This window comes from Canis aureus, chromosome 33 (genome assembly GCF_053574225.1).
Source record: "Canis aureus isolate CA01 chromosome 33, VMU_Caureus_v.1.0, whole genome shotgun sequence".
In the NCBI taxonomy this organism is placed as follows: Eukaryota; Metazoa; Chordata; class Mammalia; order Carnivora; family Canidae; genus Canis; species Canis aureus.
Window position 1 is genome coordinate 30,312,170 of NC_135643.1, and position 15,451 is coordinate 30,327,620.

The window sequence follows — 15,451 nt, forward strand, 5'->3', positions numbered from 1 at the left end:
ATGTTGTCAATAAGCAAATTATTTAAATCATCATGGAAATTATATTAACTCTGTCACTTCCTTCCTTCCCACAATAAGATACTAAAAAAAAAAAAAAAAAAGACTATTACATATGTGGTTGATGGTAGAAGATGCGGTGATGGATCAAAAGCTTTCTTAATGTTTATCTTTGTGGTAAACACTGTTTACTAAAACCTTATTTTACTCTACTTCCAGGCAAACAGAAAGATTGCCCTTGACAAAAATGAATAGAGAATAAATGCACAGTATAACATAAGGTGACAAATGTTATACAAGGTAAGAGGGATAGAGATTGGGGAGAGTGAGGGAGAAAACTGCTATTTTTGTATGGAATTGTCAGGGAAGGTTTATCTTGGAGCAGAGATATGAAGGTGAGTGAGCAAGCCATGCACCTACCTACATGTGAGGTGTCATGGTCAGAATTAGCCAAATCTGTAGGGGAGAAGCATAGGTGATGTGCTCTTGGTGTAGAGACCTGGTGTGGTTGCAGAGGAGTAAGTGGCTGGAGGGAGAGGAAGAGGAGGTAAGATCAGAGAACTGGAGGGTTGGGTGAACAATCATATAGGACTTAAAATTCACTGTAGAGACCAGCTTATTCTCAGAATGAAATATAAAGCCATTGGAGGATGTGAGCCTCCCAATATTTTGAAGTTGAGGAGATGATGGAGAGTTAGAAAAGGAAATGAGAAGATGTGGTCAGTGAAGTAAAAAACAAATAAATAGAAAATAGTGCACAGTAGCAGGGAGAAGGAAGGAGTGGCCGGCAGCTGTGTTTAATGCTTCTTTAGTTAAATGGTGACCTTGGGAAATGCAATTTTGTTGGAATGATGGGAACTCAAGTCTGACTGGGTTCAAGAAATAATGGAAAAAGAGAAACTGAGCACAGCAAATTTTTGAGAGTTTAAATGTAAAGAGGCACAGAGAAATGGGGCAATAATTGGAAGGGGATATTAAGTCAAGAGAGGGTTTTTGTTTTAAGACAGAGGATCATATACATTTGTACAGTGAAATGAATGCTGGATTGAAAATAATACCCAACTGCAACACCCACAGATAAGCGAATGGCAGAGTCAACACTTCTAACCCCAGTAGGAGCAGTTCATCAGCCACATGGCAGGGTTAAAAACAATGAAAAGTTAATTAAGTACTATATGAAGTCAGCCTTGTCCCCTCAATCAGTAATATTAAAATGAGCATTTAAATATAGATTTATATCATTAATGATGAACCTCTCCCTATGTGTTTATTGTGCATTTTGCTCCTTGTGAACTATCTTTTGCAGCTAATATGCCATGAAATCAAATGAAAAATTTTAAAAATAATGAAGTGTGTTTAATGATATTATTCTATTAAAGATTGTTGAAAATTATTAAAATATTATTTATGTGCTTAAAATTGTATTTTTTAAAAGATTTTATTTATTCATGAGAAACACAGAGTAAGAGGCAGAGACACAGGCAGATGGAGAAGTAGGTTCCCCACCAGGAGCCCAATGCAGGACCTAATTCCCTGACCCCGGATCATGCCCTGAACCGAAGGTAGACCTCCAACTGCTGAGCCACACAGGTGTCCCAAATTGTATTTGTTTTTTAAGCTGCATTATGTATATAGCAGTATATTTATTATTGATAAGTAAATATATTTACATATACTAGAAGCACATGTCCAAAAATTTTTAGCAATTATGACTATAGTCTACTCGTCTATAAAACATGACTCAACTCTTCTGTTACTATTGCTTTTTTGTGTATATGGATATGTTTTTGTTTTGTTTTGGCCCTTGGTATTTGCAATGATGTAACGATTATTTTGACTTGAATTTTGTCTTTTTATTCTAGGCAGGATGACAATGAAACAATTTTAGATGGGTGGTTGGTAATTAGAAAACAGGAAGCAAACAATCCCTTATTTACCCTAGTACATAGCTGTATAACTTTACCTGGGTTTTCCTTATCCATTGTTTTTGGTTTTCATCTGTATCCTATAAACAAAGGAAAAAGAATGATCAACTATGACCAAAGTACAGAAAAGGTCGCCAATTCCTGCTTGTATTGCTAAGTAGCTGTGTGAACTTGGGTAAATGACTACTTTCTGATTCTGTTCTTCTGTAAAATGTAGAAAATAAAAATAATATTCTCACAGAGCTATTCCAAGGATCAAATGAAAAATACATGGGAAAACATGAATGAACATTTAAGACCCTATGGAAATGCAAATATGATGGTAACTGTGATAGATTGTAAGTGGCCCCAATTCTAGCCTCCCTGCATTCCAGTCATTTGCTGGGGGAAAGGTGTATTTTCTTAACTGTAGACTCTGGGTCTGGCCATGTGACTCGCTTTAATTAACAAGCAGTCAGTAGGTGTTACACAAGAGATTGGAAAGTATTTGTCCAATTAGTTTGTCCTTTTGCTTCTCTGCCATAGCTATGAGAAGAATATAGCTAGGCAAGCAAAGAAGAATCACTCTACTTGAGCCCAATTTAGATCAGCTGATCACCAGCCAACCTGCAGCCTAGTATATTAAATAAACTTTCTGACACTGAGATTTTGTGGTGATTTTATTATTATGACATTAACTACCTGGTATAATCATCATTTCCCTGGAAAATATTGAGAGGAAAAAAAGGAAAAGATTCAAAAAGGGCAAACAATATAGCATTTTGTCTTTCTTCCAGAAGTGAATAAACTCATATCCTGAAAGTTAACCGTAGGGGAAGTCTTTCCATTTGGAGAGTTTTAGGCCTCCTGTGGCCTCAGTGTCTTCTCATCCTGGTCTTCGCTAGCAATTTTTTTCTATAATCTTTTCCTCTCTTTGGATCTGTCCATCTTTTATCATACCTGTTTCGATATAAAGTCATACTCTGATACCCCGACAACCAGATATTTAACCAGCAGCCACCCTATTCAGATAAAAAAGTGATGTTTCTCTACTAATACTAAATGATGAATACTTAACAAAGAACTTGAATTTTGTTATTTTTGTTGTTGTTTGTTTTATTTTTAAAATAACTACACCATTTGGCCCAGGACCAGTATGTTGTTGCTGGAAATGGTAGAAAAATGGTTGTACGATGTGTGCAGGTAAGGTGGGCATTCTACTTTTTTCTTTAAAAATTGGGAGTATTGCTTTGGGGTCAATTCCATTATTTTTGCCTCAGAGATTTTTTAAAAAATCATTGGCCTAGTTTTTTGGCCTTATTTTTATTATGACAGTTTTGTTTTTTAATATGAAAACAGTTTTGTTTTTTAAGATGGCTGAAATTTTGTTGTTGTTTTTATTTTTAATTAATTAAAAAAATAGGAAACACAAAGGAATATTACAAACAGGTTCAAAGGGGTGCCTATAAAAAGTATATTTCCTTTTTTCCCTTATCCATTTAACTTACCAAGGCCCACCTCGGAGTCAACCACTTAATAGTCTTTGTGAATCTTTCCAGAGATCATTATTGTACATGAGCCTATGTTTTATTTTCTAACTCTGCCCCCCAACGCCAGTGCAATTTGCAACCAGTGGCCCTTTCTAATGTTTTGTCATTATAATCAAAGTTATAGTGAATCTTTTTACATAATACACATCATTTCCCACTATACTAAATATATCTGTCAGTACTTAACCTGGGAGTGAAATTTTAAAAAATCAGCACTTTTAACTTTGAAAGATATTGCCTAATTTCTCTTTATAGAGGTTGTTTTCATTTGCATTCCCAACCTTGATATCAGACAGTGCCTATTTTCCATAATCTTGACCACAGAACATATACCTCACTAACTTTTTTATCTTTGCCAATTTGGTATATAAAAATGTTATCAGAGTACATACAGTTTTATTTGCAATTTACCCAATGAGTGAGGCTGAACATCTTTCAATATGCTCAAACTTTGAGATTTTTATTTCTTTCTCCTTGCACTAATCATATCTTTTGCTGATGTATATTGGATTGTGTTTGTTTGTTTGTTTGTTTGGCCTTTTGTTTGTTTGTTTGTTTTATAAGAAGTCTATATATTAAAGAAACTAGCACCTTGGAATAAGAGTTGCAAAAAATTGTCTACTGACAAATGGCAAGCTTAGTGTTTTTGACACACTAAACAGATACTTTTTTAAAAAGGATTTTTTTTTTAGAGAGAGAGAGCAAAATAGAGTGAGAGTGAGTGGGGGGGAAGAGAGAGAGAAGAGAGAGAATCGCAGAGGGGCATGAGCTCGAGCGTGGAGCCCAATGCCAGGCTCAATCTCATTACCCTGAGATCATGACCTGAGTGGAAACCAAGAATTCAACACTCAACCAGCTGAGCCACCAGGTGCCCTGAGAACAGAAACTTCCAAAACACTATTCCCTATACAACAAAATTATTTCCAATAAAAACCATGAAAGAAATGAACAATAAATTATGCAGAAAAATGTGAACAGCAAATATTTTCTGTCATTGAAATTCATATATATATATAATATATAATATATATATATATAATATATATATACACCCTGTTTGTAAAAAATAAAAGTAAAAAACACAATACAAATAAGGAAAAAATAGGGATCCCTGGGTGGCTCAGTGGTTTGGCACCTTCGGCCCAGGGCGTGATCCTGGAGTCCCAGGATTGAGTCCTGCATCAGGCTTCCTGCATGGAGCCTGCTTCTCCTCTATCTGTGTCTCTGCCTCTCACTCTCTATCTGTGTCTCTCATGAATAAATAAAATCTTAAAAAAAAAACAAATAAGGAAAAAAATAGAGAAATATTTTTAACTACATATTTGTCTTTGATGAAGAAGAAAAAAATTACACCTATGTATAGGTCTGTTATTGTAATGAATAATAATTTTTCAGTTTAACAACAATTAAATACATTGATAAAAAAGGAATAAATTTCATTTTAAAGATATTATTCAAATTTGGTAAAATATGTCCTGCATGTACTGTTGTTTGCTCTTGGCACACCTTTTGGTCTGCACTTTTTTACTATTTTATATTTTAAAAACAAAAATTCCAAATGGCCTAGAATGAAAAAACTGAAAACTCTCCTTCTGTTTCTTCATCCTTGTAATTCACTGTGACAATACTGTTTATTCACATTCAGAAAAATGTGATAACAGAGAGTTTGGAGACAGGAACTGTACTGAAATGACCTGAACAATTCCAATGCATAGTGTTTATGAGACTGCCTCTATCAGGGCTGAATTGAGAATTGACTGAATTAACTTGCATTTATAACACAATGTCTATTAAAGGATATGTTTTAAAAAACACACCCATTTGAGGTTTACATTTGTATTTTAAAATCTCAATCTCAGTAACCCCAGCAATTGTTAACTGTACTAATACAAGAGCCACTGGCCAGATATGGCTACCTACATTAAAATTAATTAAAATTAAATTAAATAGGAATTCTGCTTCCAGTCAAGATTAAATAATAGGAACCAGGTTTATGCTTCAGCCTAAAACAACTAAGAAATGGGCAAAACATAGCAATAATTTTCAAGATACTGAACATTAGGTGAAGAAAGGTAGTGATCCCTGAGAGTCTAGAAGTAAATGAAGAAGACCTGTAATTGCTCCATTTGATTGCCTTGAGAGTTCCATGACTGTGGTGCAGACGAAGGGAACTTGAGCTGAGCCCAAGGGACTCCCTGAGCTGAGGAAAAAGATTTGAGAGTCTGAGGAGACCAAAGCAGTTAGAATTCAAAGAATTGAATGCTGGAAAGAAGTGAATGGAATAGAAAAAAGAACTTGGGAGCTCCTTAGCAGATCCCCTCTGAGTGTTCAACAAGTATTCATCAGCACCTGAGTGTGAAGAAACTACTTCAGGCTGGGGAAAGGACCACCGAAAAGAATTCTAGGTGATAGGGACCACATTCAAACAGGGCCATGAATAGTTCTAATTCTTACCACTTGTAATTCATGGGGCATTTGGAGGTGTACACAGAGGATCTTGCCTCAGTAGTGTGGAATAATTAGTTCTAAACTGAGTGCTAGGGACACTTGGGTGGCTCAGCAGTTGAGCGTCTGCCTTCAGCTCAGGGCATGGTCCTGGAGTCTCGGGATAGAGTCCCACATCGGGCTCCCCTCGAGGAGCCTGCTTCTCCCTCTGCTTATGTCTCTGCTTCTCTCTCTGTGTTTCTCATGAATAAATAAATAAAATATAAAAAAACAAACTGAGTGTTATTCTGGTCCTACGTAAAAATGTTTAAAGCAAGACTTGAAAGGGTCAAACTGTTTTCAAGTAACTTAAACATCTCAGAACAAAGTTCAAGAATGTTTATAGGCATACAAAAATACTCAGCAGTAGAGTACTCAGCATACAAAAATACTCTCATCCAGTAGAGTAAAATTCATAATATCTGGCACCCCCCAAAATTACTAGGCATGCAAAGATGCAGCAAAATATGACTCATAATGAGAAAAACCAATCAACTGAAATACACTCAGAATGCTAGTATAGATGTTAGAATTAGCAGGTAAAGATATTTAAATATTTATTATAACTGTAGTTCATATGTTTAAAGCGTTAAGTAGAAACATGAAAGATATATGAGATCCAAATTGAACTTCTAGAGTTGAAAACTACAATATTTGAGATTAAAAAAAATATACTGGATGGAACTAATGACAAGTAGGTCTTGGCAGAAGAAAATATTAGAAAACCTAAAGATTTATCAAACAAGGTATGAGTGAGCTGTGCAACAAATTCAAGTGGCATGTTTTATGTGTAATTGGAGTTCCAAAGGAGAAGGGAGTGAGATAGGAACAAAAAATATATTTGAAGTAATAAGGGCTGACATTTTTCTAAATTTGATGAAAAATAAAAATCCACAGTTCCAACAAGTTGAATGAATCTCAAGCAGAAGAAACATGAAGGAAACTCCATTAAGGCATCATATTCAAATTTTCAAATACCAGAGATAAAGAGAAAATCTTCAAAAGGGCCAAAGAAAAGAGTCACATCATGGGCAAAGGAACAAAGGTAAGGGTGACAGCTGAGGTCTCATCACTAATACAAATGAGAAGACAGTGGAGTAACAGTTAAAAAATACTGTGTGTGTGTAGGGAGCCCTATCAACATATAAATCTATTCCTAACAAAAATGTCATTAAAAGTTTAAGGCAAATAACAACCTCTTTAGATACAAAACTGAAAAATTAATCACCAGTATATTTGCCTTAACAGAAAAGTTTTTTAAAAATCCCTTTAAGCAGAAGGAAAATTATGCTGGATGGCAATCTGGATCCATACAAAGGAATGATGAATGCTGGAAATATCTGGGAATATTTGATATGAGGAGGAGGTCAATGACGACAGTAGCTTTTATCTCTGCTTTGTATCTTGTTGTATCTTTGACATTATTATCAGAGTGATTTTGGACTCATGAATTAGGAAGTATTTACTTCTTTTCTTTTTTGGGGGGAAGAGTTTGAGAAGAATTAGTGTTAATTCTTCTTTCAGTGTTTAGTAGTGAAGCCATCTGATACTGGATATTTCTTTGATGAAGTTTTTAGAAATTCCTGATTCATCTCTTGTTGCTTGTCTGTTCAGATTTACTATTTCTTCTTGATTCAGTGTTGGTAATGTGTGTGTTTGTAGGAATTTGGCTACTCATCTAAGTTATCTAATATATTGGCATATAATTGTTCATAGTACCCTTTTATCATTCTTTTGATTTCGGTAAGGTCAACAGTGATGTGTCCACTTTCTGATTTTATTTGTGTCTTTTTATGTCAGTCTAGTTAAGGTGTGTCCATTTGATCTTTTCAAAGAACCAAATTTTTGTTTAGTTGAATCTATTATGTTACTATTTATTTTTCCCACCTACAATTTCTCCTCCTCTTCCTTCCCCTCTTCCTCCTTTTTTGGAGGCTAAACAACATGCTACTAAACAACCAATGGATCAGTGAAGAAATCAAAGAGGAAATAAAGAAATACATGGAGACAGATGAAAATGAAGACATAATGGTCCCATATCTTTGGGATACAGCAGAAGCAGTTCCAAGAGGGACATTTTTAGTGATACAGATCTACTTCAAGAAAAAAGAAAAATCTCAAATGAACAATCTAACACCTAAAGGAACTAGAAAAGAACAAACATAGCCCAAAGTTGTTGGAAGGAAGGAAATAATAAAGATCAGAGAGGGAATAAATGAAATAGAGACTAAAAAGATAGAAAAAAATCAATAAAACCAAGAGTTGGTTCTTTGAAAAGATAAACAAAATTGATAAACTTTAGCCAGACTCATCAAGAAAAATGGAGGACTCAAAGAAATAAAATCAGAGATGAAAGAGAAATTAACAACCAAATTAACAGAAATATAAAGCATTTGACAAGATTCTTTATTCATTCATGATAAAAACTCCCCATTCTAATCTTTATTATTTCCTTCCTTTTCCTAGCTTTGGATTTATTTTGCTCTTCTTTTTCTGGTTCTTTAAGGTGTAAGGTTAGATTTTTGATTAAGGATATTTGTTATTTTTTAATGTAGGCATTTACTGCTATAAATTTCCCTGTGAGAACTGCTTTTGCCACATCTCGAAAGTTTTGGTATGTTGTGTTTTTGCTTTCATTCATTTCTAAGTATTTTCTAATTTACTTTGTGATTTCTTTGACCACTGGTTAAGAGTACATTGCTTAATTTCCACATATTCGTGAATTTTCTTCTGTTTTCTTTCTGTTACTGATTTCTAGCTTTATTCCATTATCTTTCAAGGAACTATTTCTAAGGATTTCAATATTTTTAGACTTGAGACATGTCCTGTGGCTTAACATATGGGCTATGCTGGAGAATGTTCTATGTGCACTTGAGAAAAATGTGTATTCTTCTTTTGTTGAGTGTAGTGCTCTGTATGTCTAGTTGTTAGGTTAGGTTGATTTATAGTGTTATTAAAATCCTCTATTTTCTTATTTGTCTTCTGTTTAGATTTTCTATCCATTATGGAAGGTGGGATATAGAAGTCTCCAACTATTATTAGAATTCTTTTCTTCCCTTCAATTATGTCATTGTCTCATATATTTTGGGCTTTACTATTTGGTATGTGTATGTTTATAATTATACATTTTAAATGAATTCTTTTGTCAATATCTAGTGTTCTTTGTCTCTCATAACATGACAAAATTAAGGTTAATTTTGTCTGACATTAGTGTGTCCACTTCTGGTTCTCTTTTGGTTGCTATCTGCATGGAATATTGTTTTCCACCCTTTCATTTCAATCTATTTATGTCTTTGGACCTAAGTGAGTCTCTTGTAGATAGCATATAGTTGGATCACATTTAGTTTTTTTAAAAATAAATTCTGCCAGTCTCTACCTTTCATTGGAGAATTTAACCTACTTATATTTGTTTATAAGGAAGGCCTTATTTTAACCATTTTGCAATTTGTTCTCTGTATTACAACTTTGTATTCTTTATGTCTTCTGTTACGGCCTTTTCTGTTTAGTTGATTTGTTTATAGTGAACTATTTTATTTTCTTCTTACATCTTTTCTGTATATTTTTAAGATTTTCTTTGTGGTTGCTGTGGAGATTATACTTAACATCTTAAATGTATAACAATTTAGTTTGAATTGATACCAACCTCGCTTCAAGAGTAGATAAAAACCCTGGTCTTATATAGGTCCATCTCCTCTTCTATGTTGTTATGGCCATATATTCATCTTTATGCATTGTATGCCTATTAATATAGATTTATCATTATTTTTATACATTCTTCTTTTAAATCATGTGAAATACAAAGAGGTGCTCCAAACCAAAAATGAAATTACGCCAGCCTTTGTATTTACCTATATTGTTATCTTTATTGAAGTTATTTATTTCTTCTGTGGCTTCCAGTTATTGTCTAGTGTATTTTTGGTCAGCCTGCAGGACTATCTTTTTTTTTTTTAATTTTTATTTATTTATGATAGTCACAGAGAGAGAGAGAGAGAGAGAGAGGCAGAGACACAGGCAGAGGGAGAAGCAGGCTCCATGCACCGGGAGCCCGACGTGGGATTCGATCCCGGGTCTCCAGGATCGTGCCCTGGGCCAAAGGCAGGCGCTAAACCGCTGCGCCACCCAGGGATCCCGTATCTTTCTTATAATGAATTTCTTATTTACCAATGACTAACTCCATCAATTAATCTGAAAATGTCTTAATTTCTCCTTCATTTTTAAAGGATAGTTTTTTTTCAATATAGAATTTGTGATTGACAGTCTTTTCTTTCAGCACTTTAAAAATATTCCACTCTCTTCTCCATGCCTCAATGGTTTCTAATGAGAAATATACTTCTAATCTTACTGAAAATCTTTTGCCCATGATGAGTTACTTTTCTCTTGCTGCTTTCAAGATATTCTGTTTAGTTCCTTGGCTTTTAACAATTTCATTATAACGTGTCTTGGTGTGGACTTCTTTGCATTATCTTTTTAGAGGCTGGTAAGCTTTCTAAATCTATAGACTCATATCTTTTAGCAAATTTGGGAAGTTTTTGGCTATTATTTCTTCAAATATTCTTTTTAACCTGTTCTCTTCTCTGGGTTTCTAGTGTGTATATTTTGGTGTTCTTAATGGTGACCCACAGGTCTTAAGCTATGTTAGCTTCTCTGTTTTTTTCTTTCTGATCTTCAAACTGGATAATTTGACTGATCAAGTTCACTTACTCTTCTGCCTGCTTCACTCTACTATTAAAACTCTAGTGAGTTTTTTTATTTCTGCTATACTTTTAGGCTCCAGAATTCCTGATTGTTTTTTATGATTTCTATCTCTTCATTGATATTATATGTTTACTCATGCATCATCTTCCTGGTTTCCTTTAGCTCTTTGAATATATTTAAGTTAGTTGATTTAAAGTCTTTCCCTAGTAAGTCCCAAGTCAGTTCTTCCTCATTTCTGTTAATTTCTCCTATAAATGGGACACATTTTGTTTCCTTGCATGCTTCATATGTTTTTGGTAAAACTAGACATTTTGAATATTACAATGTAATAACTCTTGAAATCATATTTTTCCTTCTACTCAAGGTTTGCTTTTCTTCCTTGCTGTACACTGTAGCTGTTTGTTTAGTGAGTTTTCTAAACTGTTTTTGTAGGAAGTTTGTTTTTTGTGATGTGTAGTGTCTGAAGTTTCTGTTCCTTTACCTTGCAGTAAGCTAGTGTTTGGACAAATATTTCTTTGAGTGAGAGAGAGAGAGAGAGAGAGAGAGACAGAGAGAGAGAGAGAGAGAGAGAGAGAGGAGAGAGAGAAGGAAAAGGAAAAGGGAAATGAGAGGAGAAATAAAATAAAAAGAATAAGAAACTCCTTAAATCATTAACAACAAAAAAACCTCTTTTTTTTTTTTTTTTTTTTTTTTTTTGTAGAATAATGGCCCCTTCTACACTTAGCCAGGCCATTTACAATTTCTCTCCTAGCCTTCACTTCATGCTTGCACTGAGCCTAGAGATCATTTAGAAGTATAGGCTTAGGGTCTTCCTAGATCTTTTCTGAGCATGCATTCTACCCTGGGCATGTGTGTTGCTTTTTAAATTCCCAAGTATTCACAGGGACTTTTAAATGGTCCAATTTCCCATAGAAACCCTCTCCCTAATTTTTTCTCCAAGCTTTGGCACTCTCCTGTTTGTCTCAACCGTAATCTTTTGTCTAGGTAGCTGCACGTTGTTTAGTGCTTCACAATGTTTTTAAGGAATGATCACTGCCTTTCCACTCTGAGTTGAGTTCTAAATTAGGCAAAACAAAGACAAATATATTTGGTCAGTCTTTCCAGTATCCCCTCAGGCAGGTTAGAACAAACCCTATTCTTTTTAAATAAATTCTGCTCTGCTCCTTCTAGAGCTAGGGATGAGACTTCCACACGTGGACTGCCATCTTCAAGACTGCCACTGAACTGGGGACAGGGTAGGGCAAAGTCAAGTAGAAATGCCACAGAGCTTTCTTACCATTTTTAAGCTGCCTTTTCCTTCATTCAGTGTTTAGTTGGATGCTGTAGCCTTTGATTAATAACTAGAGTTCTGACAAAGTTGCCCCTGAGAGACTGCATGATTGTGTGTGTGTGTGTGTGAAGTGTTTGGATTTGCCTACTCTGCCATTTTTGCTGACCTCACTCACTCTCTGCATTGTGTGTTGCTTCCTGTGCATATTGTCTTTCCATCATCTCATCACTCTGCTGAACACACCCTAATTCTTTCTTTCCAAAATATTACTGATATAAACTTAGGCTTGTAATAAACTTTTAGGGTAAATAAAAATTTGGGGTTTTGGTTGGGGTTTATGTTACAGTACAATAGTCCCACAGTAGTGAACAACCATATTGAATGAAACATTTGGCTTCCCTATTCTTTAATATATGTTGGTCATTAATGCAGCAGCCAATCCCTCTGTTCTGGTTTTATCTCCCAGAGAAACCTGAGTCCCCTTATCTCTACATCTGGGCAGCAAAACCAGAATTCTCTCACTATTCAGAATATCCTGTTTATCTAACACCAGTTCACTCTTGTCATTGACATAATTCACCTTCAAATAAGTCCATCAAACAAACAAACAAACAAAAAACAAAAACAAAACCAAATAAGTCCATCAAAAAGTTTTGATATAAAAAAGGGTGTGGCACTTTTTATTCCTTAGAGGGAAATCTGGTCTCCACTTTCAAAATCACAAAAATTTCTTCCAGATGTACATATTTTCATTTAGAAAATGTAGACACATTTTAAAACTTCTTTGAACACATTTGAAGACATGTTGTCTGTATGGTAACTTCCATTTAAAAATAGTTTTCTCCTAGTATTACATTTTCTTTTATAAACTAATATTTTAAGAAGTTCAGAAATTTTCACAAATATGGTAATTCCTACAAAATTCTGTTTTTTAAAGAAAAGAAGACAACTTTATTATTGGATGATTATTCAGTAAAAGAGGCTCCCTTTCTGTAAGTGAAAAATACTATTTTGTTTTTTATTGGTTTTGTTCTGGGAATAGAAAATGTGGCTGAAATGTCTTTTTCTCAAAAACAAGTTTTTCCTTATTCTAAAATAACATGCATTTATTTGGATTTTAAAAAGATGAATAATGGGGACACTTGGGTGGCTCAGTGGTTGAGCATCTGCCTTTGGCTCAGGTCGTGATCTTGGATCCTAGGATCAAATTCTACATCAGGCTCCCCACTGGAATCCTGCTTCTCCCTCTGCCTATGTCTCTGCCTCTCTCTCTGTGTCTCTCCTGAATAAATAAATAAAATCTTAAAAAAATAAGATGAATAATGCATAAAACAGAATTTCTGAATTCTGAAAATTCATAAGTGTATAAAACAAAAAGTAAAAATCACCAGTAATCTCATTACTTAAGATACCAACTGGTATCTATTTGATATATACCCCCCAGGAACTTTTAAATTGCTGTTTATATGAGCAGCTATATTTATGTATTCGTGTGTGTGTGTGTGTGTACACACAGATACATAAATGTGTGTATATTTTCTTCTTTAACAAAAATAAGATTTTAGTAAGGGCTTTTGTCTCAATAAATATATAATGTGTCATTTTAATAGCTACATGATAGTTCATTTATAGATGTACAATAATTGAATCAATTTCTTATGAATGAGCACTTATTTTCATTTGTTCTGTTACAAACATTGCATATATATTTTAGAAGTTACAAGAAACTTATTTAAAGTAAGTAATTCTGATTTCTTAGGTGGTTTTCTTTAAATATTTGCTTCTCTAAACTGGCATTAAGACAAAACAGCTTTTGTAACACTGTTTCAAAGTGCTTTGACCACAAAAGTAGGCAATAATCAATAATTGTCTAAAATATCTTAAACCTATATAACTTAATATGTGATCTTCCAGCCTGGCTATAATCTGTCATATCAGTTTTGACTGCTCAAGTTCCCCACTGTCTCCATTCTGATCAAATGTATTTATTCACCTGGAGGAAACTAATGTTTTACTATCCTTCTACCATATAACTGGTATGAAAAGGGTGAAAGTTACTCTGTTTCTCTACACTAATCCAGAATTACGAATCCAGCTCAAATCCCACTTGGTCCATAGACTCTTCCTGGTCTCTTAACAGGAAGGGAATTTTTCCCCTCATTAAAGTCCTTTGGCACATGATATTTACAACATTTTTGGCAATTGAATATCTTGCAACAGTTCCTTCTCAAATGTTATTTAAATCTTATTACTTCCTCATTGTCATGTCATCTTTCTACCACTGTACCGAAGGGCTGTTGAAGGAAGAGATCAGACATGCTATTTTCCCAGTACTATACCTTGCATGTAGAAGGATTTGGTAAATACTTTTTGATTTAATACAATGACTGTAAATTATAGATCTCTATTAGTAAAATTCTCATTCAATTAATTGTTATGCACAGATAAGAGAACATGAAAAAAAGCAATTTCTTAAAGCACTTTCATCAAGATATTAACACAAAATCTTTGTTACTGACTATATATTGCCACTGTTGGTATCTGAACTATGTAATCTCTAAAGTCAAAATAATATATTTAAGATTTTTCTCTTTTTTACTTATTTTAAATTTTTTAAATTTAAATTCAATTAATTAACATATAGTGTATTATTAGTTTCAGAGGTAGAGGTCAGTGATTCATCAGTTGCATATAACACCCAGTGCTTTTTATGTCACATGCCCTCCTTAATGCCCATTACCCAGTTACCCCATCCTCCCATCCACCTCCCCTCCTGCAACCTTCAGTTTGTTTCCTATGATTAAGGGTCTCTTATGGCTTGTCTCCCTGTCTGATTTCATATTATTTTATTTTACCCTCCCTTCACCCATGTCTTAAGATTTTTCTTACATTCTTGTAATATTAAAAACATCTACTTAAAATAGGCTAAATATTGAGTTACTTACCTTGCAAAAACTTAGGCAGAAGCACAAATGTAACAAAATAACATGAACAAGCTTCATATTGGAAACTTTCAGGGTCTGTCTCTCTTCTCCACCCTGGATATTCTTTTGAAATTTAATTTTTAACCTTTGAAAAAATATTTAGAAAGAGCAAGTCTCCTAAAGAGCTTTGCACTTTTGAACTCAGAGAATTTGGCTAAAATCCAGAGTTTTACCGTAACTGAAACCAAAAAAGGCCTTCCCAGTAAATAGCTGAGTGAGGTGACCAATAGGGAGCATGTTTCCTCCAGAGGAAAATAATTTCCACAGTTTGTTAATAGCCCTTCAATTTTGCTTTTTTAGAGAAGACAGAAACTACATGGAACGAAAATTGCTTGTGTTTTTGGCAAAATAAAATTAGAGTGTTTTCCCTTAAGTTTGAGGATGAGGAGGTAAGTAAAAGTATATCATGTTGAAGGCTATGAAGAATACAGTAAATATCCTGAACAAAACATTTCCTTTACCATGCATCCATTATGCTGTGATCAAATTATATTGTCTGAGCATAGAAAACTTTTTTAAAAAACGATTTATTTGAGAGAGAGGGAGACAAAGTATGAGCAGCGGGGA

At 34.2% G+C, this 15,451-nt stretch overlaps 1 protein-coding gene across 3 annotated transcripts in view; it reads right to left on the reverse strand.

Moving 5' to 3' along the window:
• Window positions 1-15,044, reverse strand: part of CFI (complement factor I) — a 50,642-nt gene extending 35,598 nt beyond the window's left edge. The window contains exons 1-2 of one of the 3 annotated variants that reach the window (XM_077882273.1): window positions 14,846-15,044; window positions 1,961-2,002 (exon numbers count right to left, since the gene is read on the reverse strand). In XM_077882273.1, coding sequence (XP_077738399.1) covers window positions 1,961-2,002; window positions 14,846-14,902 — 99 coding nt within the window. In that variant the 5' untranslated portion in view covers window positions 14,903-15,044. The remainder of the gene's footprint in view (window positions 1-1,960; window positions 2,003-14,845) is intronic. The other 2 variants (XM_077882272.1, XM_077882274.1) reach the window with 2 other exon arrangements.
• Between the last annotated feature and the right edge of the window lie 407 nt (window positions 15,045-15,451).